Genomic DNA, 12,592 nt, shown 5'->3' on the forward strand with positions numbered 1-12,592 from the left:
TCATAGGCTAATAGATTCATGGTAATTAATGTGCAAATGTCTGTCTGGCTTTCTATCTTCTTCGCAGACAATGAAGGCGTTCTGAAGGAGCCATCTCTCGTGCGAATGTTTCTTACCATGCATCCCTGGTACCTGTCATCCAGTGACCTAGCTAAGAAACTCCTGCACAAGTATCCTCCTTCAGCAGACCTGTCACATTATACTTTCTCAGGACTCTGTATTTCGAAAAACTAGCATTAATGTCAAATACCTGAAAAGAAATACAAGTCTTTGTACATTTAGTTTCAGAGGTGACAGGCCGGCTTTTTTGCTAGACATTTAGCACTTAGTACATGCGGTCATGGGTGGGGTTTGTTATTTATAGAGAGGGCTGACTGCATCACAAACTGTTTCCATCACTCTCCGAACAGCCGATAATCGTAATGAAGTGAGCTACCTTGACAGTATTACAGGTCTCAGGAACAGGATTGTTCTGCAATTCGCCAGTCTCAGATTTGTCACCTTGTCAAGTAGGTTAAAAAGCCATTTGTTCACCTATTTATTTATTTTTTTATAATAAATATACATATACTACATGGCTAAAAGCTTGAAGACATCCAAGGTTCGGCTGTTTCAGATAAACCCATTAGTAACAGGTGCATGAAATCAAGTACAGAATAAAGCCGTAAATCATATTCAAAGCTTTATAATAGAGTGGCACCTACCTTTTCTCTTTCAGTATCACAATACCCCTCCAAAGGGCTTTAAATGGGCTTTTTCATGCGACTCTTAACCTTGGGTTATCATATTTTTAAACCCTGCTTTAAAAGCAATGTTTCACAAGGAGGGTTAGCGCTGCTTTTAACCCTGTGTTACGAAACTCAGTATGAAACGATGAGGTGTTAGATTAGAACAAAGTCCCTTTCAAAGCCTATTTTAGGCATCCAAGACCAAGTCCTATCTACCTGAATGGGGAAATCCTGAAATCTCAAAAACTGCTTGCCACGTTTACATTTAAAGGGACAGTTTACCCAAAAATACATACTTTGCATTTTGGTTGAGAATGAAAATCGGATACCAAATTGACGTTGACGTAATGATGGATTTTGGTTACACAACCTAAAAACAACAAATATCAATGTCAGCTGACGTCGGTATTGGACATCAAATTGACATTAGATGTTGAATTGACATTGAATTTTGGTCACCCAACGTTGCAACCGAAATTTAACCAAATATCAACGTCTTATGACGTTGTGTGCCTGCTGGGGTTGAACACAAAAGAAGATATTTGGAAGAATGTTGGTAACCAAATGTTGACGGTAGCCATTGACATAGTGGTTTTTTGTCAATGGCTACTGTCAGCTGTTTGGTTACCAACATGGATGAACTATCTCTTTAAATAAAATATTTCAAATCAACAACAAAATCTAACATGAACTTTCTCATAAATGTTGCGTATAAAAAAGCTTTTATTTCAGGCTGGACCAGCCAATGCACATGTGCAGTCCTAAGTTTCTAACTGTTTCTATAGCAAATTGAACTTCTAACAGCAGTGATCCGATAACCTTACCAGTTGGCTATTGGATGTTTTATTTAGAATGCAGGACTTATTTCGCCATATTGCAAGTTGCACTTTAACCTATTTGTGGTACTATGAGTGCACAAACAACCCATAAACCGAATAGCTTTTGCCTCAATAAATGTTCATGGACAGTGGAGTCAAAAAAATGTAAGTGCTGTAATTTGTTAAAACATTTAAGAAAACATATGTGACAGAAAACATGTTAACTAGAAGAAGAAGGCCATTTAATGGTCCAAAACCATTATTTAAACACGCTGCATGCTGTGTTCGCCCAATCAGTGATGTTGACATTCACAGCTTGCAAATTTCCTTAGGGGCCATTCACACAGAACACGTTTTTGCGTTTAAAAATGCGAGATGCAGGGCAGTGGAATGGAAAAAAATGCACGGTATTGAGACTTCAGTGGCACGTTTTTAGATTGCAGTGTCAAAGTGAGATGCTGCAGAAGACATGATATGTAAGCGGAGTGTTCAAAGATGTCCATCTAGTGCATGTTAACATAAAAAAAACTGGAAAAGCAGCAAAAACGTGTTATATGTGAACGCCCCTTAAGGAGAATTCCCTATTAATGTAAAATGCATGCATTTTGAAATGTATGCATTTATGCAGACCTATTTCAAGCTCAAAAGCATCTATGGCTGTGGTGTCCACATACTATCTGGCCATGCAGTGCATATTTCTTGTAAAGATGTGGATGCTTTTTGACATAAGGCAGCTGGGTTGTATCATAGAGGTGTATTGTGAATTCACATAAAGCAGTTGAGGCAAGACTATTCACAGAAAATACTCGTCCTACTGATGTCTTGCCTAGACCTATTTCATGCACAGCTACTCTGTGTCATAGCTCTCTCTGTCTTCCGTCTCTCTTTCTCTGTCAGGTACTGGATATCTGAGTTCCCAGCTGAGTTTGACCTGAACCCCGCTCTGGCTGAGCAGATCCGCGGTCTGAAAGAGCGACTGGAGCAGAATGGAGATGTGAGGCGAAGTCTGCTCATCGACATAGACAGCATGTGAGTCACAGGGGCACAGAACTCACCCAAACCGCTGCTCCTTTGATACAGAGGGCTGGAGAATGTGGGGGAATAGTGTACTGAACATCACAAACAAGCTGCATGTCTGAGATACTCAAACAGCTAGAAGTTCTTAGGTCAATGACAAATAAGAATGTCAAAGATGATAGAAAAGTCTAGTTAAAAACAAATAAAAAGTTATTTGTATTTGTGGATATCTATCTATCTCTCTATATCTATCTAATTTAAATATACACATGTATGTGTGTGTGTGTGTGTGTGTGTGTGTATATTATTTTTTGCATTTTTAAATAATGAATATCATGATGTTTACTCTTTTTGACTTGAAATATATAAATAAACCTATATAAAATAACTCTTTTCATAAAAAATTCTACTTCAACTTTTTAAGTTATTTCTTATTTCATGGTGACATTAAAAATGTTTTCTATGTTGGATGTTGGTTACAACACACTAACTTTGATCTGATTTGACAAAGAACAGAAAAACAATGTTTTTCAAATATATATATATATATATATATTATTAATAGATCTAGAGTGTCATGTCACTGACCTGTTAATATAATCCAATATAATAGAAAAAGTTGCGTACTTAATATTTAGGCATACGGGACAAGGAACAGAAATACAATGTTTTGTTTGTTTTGCCTGTAGTCCATCTTACGAATGGCGACGTCAACTGGATGAAACTGTCCAGAAAAAACGCAAGACCTCTCTTCTTTTTGACCACCTGGATGCTTCCACCCTGGCTGAACACCTAACGTATATGGAGTACAAATCATTTTGCAAAATTCTGGTAAGTCTCTTAATTTATAGTTTAAAATATAGAGTTCATATTGCAAATGAAAAATCCGTTCCCCCTCAGTTCCAGGACTACCACAGTTTCGTGATGCACGGCTGCACGGTGGATAATCCCATTCTGGAGCGTTTCATTACTCTGTTTAACAGTGTTTCCCAGTGGATCCAGATCATGGTTCTCAGTAAGCCTACAGCTCAGCAGAGAGCCACTGTCATCAGTGAATTCATCAAAGTGGCCCAGGTTAATCCAACTCGCTTGCTCGCTTATATTTTAAGACATGTAATCTGTTTACAGCAGGGTCCAGAAGTCTCAGACCACATTGAAGACCTGGGGATTCAGAATCTAATTTAAAACTGAAAAAAAATTAAGAAATTTTATGATTTTGAAATGAATATATACATTGTACTCTGTGTGTGTGTGTGTGTGTGTGTGTGTGTGTGTGTAGAGGCTATTGCAGCTGCAGAACTTCAATACACTGATGGCTGTAGTGGGTGGGCTCAGCAATAGCTCCATTGCTAGACTCAAGGATACGCAGGCACTCATCGGCAGCGAGACACGCAAGGTGAGGACTGCCAGAGAGCTGCTTTGTAAACACACCTCCAATACTGGCAAGAAAAACAAACGGCTGTAACACTCCAACTCTGGCTATGAGAGATACGATTCTTAAAGTCCACTTTTCAGTAGATGGATTGAGTGCCATTTTCATACTCTCTGCAAGATTGCTCAGAAATATCAATACTCGAGTCAAGTGTTCTATTATCAGGCAACCAAACATGAGCAGGAATATCTTGTACCCATGTACCGAAATCCCCTTTCCTCATATTTCAACTGCACCGGGCTTCAGCCTAACCGATGTTCTCCTCTGCGTTTAATCAGGTCTTTGATGGATTGGTGGAGCTGGTCACCTCCTCTGGAAACTACAGCCGCTATCGTCAGCGCTTCTCAGAATGTTCGGGATTCCGCTTCCCCATCCTTGGGGTGCATTTGAAGGATCTGATTGCCGTCCATGTGGCCCTGCCTGATTGGTTTGACCTGGAGAAGACTAGGGTCAACCTAACCAAGACCCATCAATTGTATGCCATCCTAGAAGAACTGGCGCTTATTCAAAGCACTCCGCCCAGTATAGAAGCCAATTCAGACCTGCTGAATCTGCTTATAGTAAGTCTGTTATGGGTGGAATGGGTTTGCTGTAATCAAGATTATTATTTTTGAATAAAATAATTATTTTTATTTTAATGCATTTTAAAATGTAATTTATTCCTGTGATGGCAAAACTGTGATATATTTTTTTTTCTCGGATTCTCTGATGAATATAAACTATAAAAAATAGCATATATTTGAAATTTGCATACATATATATTTTATATAATTTACATATTTATTTGTAATTTATTTTTAATTATTTGTAGGATTTTATACAAAAATAAATGCATGTAAATTAAATATATCTATAAATAAATCATAGCATTTTTTAAAAATGTTCGTTTAAATTATAAACATTTTCAGTAAATTGATAGTTAAGCAGGCGACATTGAGGTTGATATAGCCTGTGATAGATTTCTCAAATCTATGTCAGTTATTAATTATTGTTCATAATTTACATTTATTTTGTTCCTGTCCAGGTGTCTTTGGACCAGTACCACTCAGAGGATGAGATATATCAGCTATCTCTACAGAGGGAGCCTCGCAACATTAAATTATCAGTGAGTCACCCCACCGACAAAAACTACTCAGATAGCAAATCAGTGGCCACCATGAGGTAGAAACCACCAATTACAACCATTCATGACACAATTTGACAGATTAATTTTCCCATGTTGCTTGCATAATCTACTTACGTGGACTTGCAGCTGGGAGACTGAACCACTACTCTATAATTATTTTGTTCAACCAATGGACATCAGTCATTTATCCATATCTTCTGGTGCCTTATTTTCACTTGCTAAGTGATTATGCCATTGATTTCTGGCCTCTTAGACTTCCAGCTCAAAGTCACAGTCTCCTCTAATAGAACAGTGGTCATCTTCAGTCAAACCCAAAGCGGATCCAGCCATCATCAACAAACACATTGAAAAACTGGTGGAGGTATGTGACCCATACTACTTTCAATTCACTTATCATTTTTCTGAATAATTATTTGGTTTTCAGATAAACTAATTGTTTGCAAACAGGAATGAAACAAGTGACTGACCTTATAAGTGAGTCATTAAATCTTTCACTCAAAAGTTTTGTTCAAAAATACAGATTCATTCAAAAAAATTTAAAAAAGTGACTGACCTAATGAGTGAGACATTGAAACATTCACTCAATCTATTTGTTCAAAAACACTGATTCATTTAAAAAAAATGGAACAAGTGACTGATCTTTCAAACATACTGATTTATTCAGGTATTAAACAATTGACTGACCTTATGAGTGTGACACTGAATCATTCACTCTACTGATTCATTCAAAAAACTAATTGAATCAGGAATGAAACAAGTGACTGACCTTGTGAGTTTGTCATTAAATTTTTCACTCAGTCGATTTGTTCAAAAGCATTGACTCATTCAAAAAATGAAACAACTCACTGACCTAATGATTGAGACATATAATCATTCACTCAATTGATTTGTTCAAAAACACTGATTCAATTAAGGAGTTAAACAATTGACTGACCTTATGAGTGAGTCATTAAATCTTTCACTCAAGTGATTTGTTCAAAAACACTGATTCATAAAAAAAAAAAAAAAGAATGAAACAAGTGACTGACCTTTCAAACACACTGATTCAGTTAAGGAGTTAAACAATTGACTGACCTTATGAGTGAGTCATTAAATCTTTCACTCAATCAATTTGTTCAAAAACACTGATTCATTTAAAAAATGAAACAAGTGACTTATCTTTCAAACACACTGATTCATTCAGGAGTTAAACAATTGACTGGACTTATGAATGCAACACTGAATCATTCACTCAACTGATTCATTCAAAAAACTAATCGAATCAGGAATGAAACAATTGACTGACCTTATGTGTGAGTCATTACGTAAATCATTCACTCAGCCGATTTGTTCAAAAACATTGATTCATTCAAAAAATCATACAAGTGACTGACCTTATGAGTGAGTCATTGAATCATTCACTCAATCGGGTTGTTCAAAAACAAAAAGGAATGTAACCTTGAAACATGAAGCTACTTAATTCTGCTTTTAGTTTGCAAATATTTTCATTACTGGAGCAAATGTAAGTTATGTGATAACTTTTTGTTTATAGACTGGCTTATTAAAAGAAATCTCATATTTACAATCATGCCATTGTACTGAACAACAAATAATGAACAATACTGTTGTGTGTGATATTGCACAAATTTGACAAGAATTCCAGAAAAGCGTGCAATAAATTAACTTGTGGTGAAAGAGAACTAATTGCAAGATGTCTTACTTTCAGTCAGTGTTCCAAAATTTCGACACTGATAGCGATGGCTACATTTCCCAAGGAGAGTTTGAGATCATCAGGAGCAATTTCCCTTACCTCGGCAAGTTTGATGAACTGGACCAAAACCAGTGGGTTTGTCAAGACATCTGTCCAGTCTATCTGGAGTAATTATTTTCCCTCATTTGTCAGTCTACACTACAGTAAAGGTCCCATTTTTCTCTTTTTCATTTTCACTCCCAGAGACTGTAAAATTAGCCGTGAGGAGATGATTGAGTACTTCACAAAGGCGAGCTCCTTACAGAACTGTAAGATGGGTTTTGTTCACACGTTTACAGAGATGAGCAGCGTCAAGCCTTCATTTTGTCGGCACTGCTCTCGTTTGGTGAGTGCACGTTTTATTTGGGGCTCAGTCTCTTTATCTTCATCTTCAACATGATGACAACCCACACAAAAGATGAAATAAGATCTTTTCAGCATCATGAAAAACAGACATCCAGATCTGTATTTATTTCAAAAAGCACAGATGCACATAATGCCTATTTTATTATCACTCGTAAGCCAGATCATATTTATGGCTTGCATTCGTTCATATTTGACTCTGCTGTCAGAGGTTCATAGTGCTTGTGCTGTTTTCGGTGCGAGTGCAGCAGGGTTGTGTTTAAGGGTCTGTCTGTGGGAAAGATGTTATGTTTACAGTTGGTAGTTGGGTGTAGATCGTAACCACTTCCTATTTTCTAATTTCCTGTCAAGGTCCACCCAAGCAGAGAACCTGTTTTCCTTTTCCTTCGGTGTTTTTGTTGAACCAGTATTTTTGAAAAGCTTTTTCAATGTAATTAAATTTAAGGTACACTCAGGCCAAGTTTTTATTACAAAATTACTTTATTACGAAGTTTTTACATGTAAAATAATTAAGTAGTATTTTTGTCCACTCACATGAAATAGTGTAAATAATAAATGTACTACATACACTCAAAAGTTTGGGACCAGTAAGATATTTTTTTTTTTTAATGATATACAGTGTGTGTATATATATATAATATGGGCCATTCTACAGAATTGGTGCAAACTGCTGTCCCACAACCAAAAAACACATTTAAGAAGCATTTAAGTATTCAAATCTTAGATGTTTATTAAGATCCTTCTATTATGTATCAAAACCCACAATAATTAGTAAGCTTAATATATATAAAATCATCATTTATTGGCTACTTTCAATTGGGAGGTGGCTGTCCCGAACCCTAAGCCCTAAATTTCAACTAATGGAAATATTGAATTTTTTTTATTTTTTTCCATTGTTGTTTTTAAAAGTATCTTTTTGATTCTTTTAAAAAGTGAAGTTAAAAAAAAAATGTATTTGTAAATTATGAAACTTTATGTAAAAAAAAATGTGGTCCCACTTTATATTAAGTGGCCTTAACTACTATGTACTTGCATCAAAAAATAAGTACAATGTACTTATTGTGTTCATATTGTATTGCAAAACACATTTGCTGCTATTGAGGTGGGAAACTGGTAAGGTTAGGGACAGGTTTGGTTGTATGGGTAGGTTTAAGGGTGGGTTAAGGTGTAAGGGATGGGTCAACAGTGTAATTATAAATGTAATTACAGAAATTAAATACAGATGTAATTACATGCAGGTATTTTTTAAAATATAAGTACAATGTAAAAACATGTATGTACACAATAAGTGCATTGTACCAAATGATTAATAAGACTGATTTGAACTAAACCCATAAATTTATGATCAGGAAATATTCCTGTGTCCCCCTCTCTCATAGCTACAATGTGCGAGTAGATAGGTCTCATCATTTTAAGGTAAAGGTGTTCAAAAGTCTGAAAAATCTGTGTAACTTTAAGGAACATCACTACTGAACACCTTTTTTTCTGCAGCGAAGCACACTTTTTGGGAGTTATTTCATAACGTTTAGTTTTTATATGTATACCACTGTTCAGAACTGTGTTAGCTAACCATGTGCTGATTAGCTTCTTTGAGCTAGGTTTAAAAGTATCTAAAATTGTCACTACCGAAACATTTGGTGGAGTTTCGGTAGTGACTATATTGTTTTTTTGTATTTTAGTATGTTTTAGTAGCATTTAGTTAAAATTCTGTAATGTGATTTCACTACCAAAAATGTGCTGTCACTACCGAACTAAACTAAAGCACCCAAAATCCTTTTAAAAAATGTTCCATGTTTTTCTTATATTCTCTCATTGTGAATTATTTAATGTATGCTAATTCTTGCAGATATGGGGATTTTACAAACAGCGATGCAAATGCAAAGGTATGAAACCAAATGTAGACCTTAAAGGGTTAGTTCACCCAAAAATTAGCTCATAAATTACTCACCCTCAAGTCATCCTAGGTGTATATGACTTTCTTCTTTCAGATTAAGCCAAGAGGAGACTGGTTTTCCTTTGCTAAAGTAAGGAAACTTTGCTTCCTTTGCTCCTGTTAACAAACGTTGGTTTTCATGAGACTCACCGGCGCATGCGCAATGCTGAACTCATATGTCATCAGCCCGGAGCTGCTTCCATGTACAGCTGTTGGCACAAGCTACATTAAAGTGATTATTACGTTTTGAATATGGATATTTTTCTTACAAAAATGCATCGATTCGCTACAGAAGGCCTTTGTTCACCCCCCGGAGCCGTGTGAGACATTTTTTTATTATGGATGGTCGCTTTTTATTTCACTTCTTTTGGACTGATGCACTGCAACACCCGCTGAGTGGCATTAAACAGCTTGAAAGATCAAAGACAATTTTTAATATAACTGTGACTTGATTCATCTGAAAGAAGAAAGTCACATACACCAGGATGACTTGAGGGTGTGTAATTTATGGACTAATTTTCATTTTTGGGTGAACTAACCCTTTAACTCTTGTCTTTTTCCTGTGTCTATGTGGCCCGGTGACCCTCCTCTTGTGTTTTTTCAGTGTGTGGGGTGAGCTGTCATAAAGACTGTTGCAGTCGTTTGGCCATCGAGTGCCGTAAGCGTGCACAGAGTGTCAGTTGTCACAGTGACGCTTCCTTTAAAGCCACACGCTCTTTCAGCTTTCCACCTCCCTCCAGCACAGAGCCGATAGCAGAGTCCCCAGGTAAATGCACATTTATACACAAGCATACTTGAACATAAGACACACTATATAATCCAATACCTACAGATGTGGGGTCCAAAACAGAATTATGGAATTCAAAATCTAATTTAAATTGAAAAAATACATTTACATAAATATTGAATCACAATATATAGATAGCTAGACGGATAGACGGATGGACGGATGGACGGAATGGGAAGATAAATAGATATACAGATAGATAGTAAATAAATAGTTTTGATTATTCTAATTTATTTTATTTTTATTTTATTTATACAATATTTTGAATATTTATTTTTATTTGTAGAATATTAGCTACACATTTAATAAATAAGCTACAAATATAAAAATAAAATCATTAAAAATTTATTAAATTGATAAAGTTATTCACTTATTCAATTAATTATTCAATTAACAATTATTCACTATATAATAATAATAATAATACTAAAACTAGTTTTTCTGATTACCATGAATTATAGTTAACACAATTATTTTAATAGTAAGTAGAAAATCTATGTTCTTTGTGAATAAAAGTACAAGGCACTTTTCAATTACAAAAAGGTAAATTAATATTACAAATTAATTAATTTTATAAAATTATTTTTAATATTTTTGTTTTTTTTCTTACAAATTTTATTTTTATTTTATTTTATTTTGGTTTTTTATTTGTATTAAATTATTCTTATTTAATTAAAAATAATTAGAATTTATATAGTAATCATGATTACATTTTGAGTATATACAGTGGTGTGAAAAAGTGTTGGCCCCCTTCCTGATTTCTTATTTTTTTGCATGTTTGTCACAATTTAATGTTTCAGATCATCAAGCAAATTTAAATATTAGTCAAAGATAACACAAGTAAACACAACATGCAGTTTTTAAATGAAGGTTTTTATTATTAAGGGAAAACAAAATCCAAAACTACATGGCCCTGTGTGAAGAAGTGTTTGCCCCCCTGTTAAAACTGTGGTTTATCACACCTGAGTTCAATTTCTCTAGCCACACCCAGGCCTGATTACTGCCACACCTGTTCGCAATCAATAAATCTCTTAAATAGGACCTGCCTGACAAAGTGAAGTATTAATTTTATTAGATTTTTTATGAATTCATTTTGTATTATTTTTATTTCATTAGAAAAATGCAAATTATGCAAATAACAGCTATGTTTCACTTATAGCTAATATTCTATAAATAAAATAAAAATCTAAATAATTGGAATAATCAAAAGTATTTTGCTGTAAATGTACATGCATTGCCATGTCATTATAAATCAAATAAAAAAATATTAAAAAAAAGTTAAAAGTATGTTTTGTCAAGTTGAATGTAATTGTTATTGGAAAAAAAAAAAGTTTTATTTCAACTAGAAAAATGTTAAGCATTTTTACCAATGGTCTTTGGACAACATTGTACATAGGCTACTGCAGTAGAATCCATGTCCTGTCTAGTACACTGTACTATTTATCTTTTAAAGAGTAAACTATGATAATAACTCACAGTGACTTGAGTGACTCTTTCCCAGCCTTTTATTCTCTCTCTCTGTACCTCCACAGTCATCACAGGCGGCTCTCTGGAGGAACAGGATGAGGTTTTTGATGTCCACCTTTGATGGGGTTTGAAAAGATGTATATTGCCAACACATTCTCCTCGTGGTTGAGAGCTTTTTCATTAAGTCCTTCTCATGAACAGAAATCCATCACCTGGCATTAGATACGTTCCTCTCCTCTCTATTTCCACAGGAACATCCTGGAGCAAATCCATAAGCAAGCGCAGCAGCAGGGACAGAGCTGCACTGCGTGTGTTTGTTGTCCAAGGTGATCCATTCACTTGAACTCTTCTATACTGTGATCTCTCATGGGTTTTTAGTCTGAAAATAGTACATGGATTTCAAACAAATATGAAAAAAAGCACCAGCTAAGTTGCAACAAATATTTGAAGAGGTCGTATACATTTTTACTATTTTAGTTCTTCCTTAAAGTACACTTATGATGTAGGTAAATTTAGCTTTTCATAACCATTTTTCATCCTCTTAGTAGAAGTAGAATTAAATGTTGTTTAGGATGAAATGGGTCTAGAAGCAACCCATTACAATGTACAGTATAATCTGTCACCTATGCATATATATATATATTTTTTTAAATCTTACTGGTCCCAAACTTTGAGTGTATGTAGTATATTTCATTATATATATATGAAGAGTTCAGATGCTGTCTAAGTGCCGTCTGAAATTTTCATCTAAAATGAGCATTTTTATCAAGATCCTATGTTTAGGTTCAATATTTTTACTCTAATGGCAATGTAATGTCTATTTCTATGCAATTAAAGTGAAATAACTGAACATAAATATAGGAGCCTGATAAAAATGCTCATTTTAGAAGAAAATTTCAGATGGCACTTAGAGGCTTTTGCATCTGAACTTTGCATATATATATATATATATATATATATATATATAATCATATGACCATCATCATCATGTTTGACAATGTGCAATTATTATTATTTTTTTGGAATTTACAATCGTATTTTAATTGTAATTCCTGTAACTGCTTGATTTCATTGATCTTTTTAATTCTCATGATATGAATTATGAATAGAAGAGAAGGTCAAATGAATGACGTTACAGACACTCCGTCTCTCATCACAGGCTTCAGTTTCACACCAACAGAAGGCGCTGTTG

General features: G+C 34.8%; 1 protein-coding gene across 1 annotated transcript in view; it reads left to right on the plus strand.

Moving 5' to 3' along the window:
• The window catches only part of rasgrp2 (RAS guanyl releasing protein 2 (calcium and DAG-regulated)), a 14,042-nt gene extending 1,984 nt beyond the window's left edge, over positions 1–12,058 (plus strand). Inside the window, exons 3-16 of the mRNA XM_016493491.1 lie at positions 68–170; positions 453–509; positions 2,444–2,575; positions 3,253–3,394; positions 3,464–3,637; positions 3,843–3,959; positions 4,274–4,555; positions 5,020–5,100; positions 5,375–5,482; positions 6,827–6,942; positions 7,055–7,196; positions 9,060–9,096; positions 9,751–9,912; positions 11,466–12,058. Of these exons, the coding sequence (XP_016348977.1) occupies positions 68–170; positions 453–509; positions 2,444–2,575; positions 3,253–3,394; positions 3,464–3,637; positions 3,843–3,959; positions 4,274–4,555; positions 5,020–5,100; positions 5,375–5,482; positions 6,827–6,942; positions 7,055–7,196; positions 9,060–9,096; positions 9,751–9,912; positions 11,466–11,521 (1,709 nt within the window). The 3' untranslated portion in view covers positions 11,522–12,058. The remainder of the gene's footprint in view (positions 1–67; positions 171–452; positions 510–2,443; positions 2,576–3,252; positions 3,395–3,463; positions 3,638–3,842; positions 3,960–4,273; positions 4,556–5,019; positions 5,101–5,374; positions 5,483–6,826; positions 6,943–7,054; positions 7,197–9,059; positions 9,097–9,750; positions 9,913–11,465) is intronic.
• The last annotated feature ends 534 nt before the right edge of the window (positions 12,059–12,592 follow it).

The sequence above is a fragment of the Sinocyclocheilus anshuiensis genome, unplaced genomic scaffold (assembly GCF_001515605.1).
Source record: "Sinocyclocheilus anshuiensis isolate Anshui unplaced genomic scaffold, SAMN03320099.WGS_v1.1 scaffold817, whole genome shotgun sequence".
NCBI lineage: Eukaryota > Metazoa > Chordata > Actinopteri > Cypriniformes > Cyprinidae > Sinocyclocheilus > Sinocyclocheilus anshuiensis.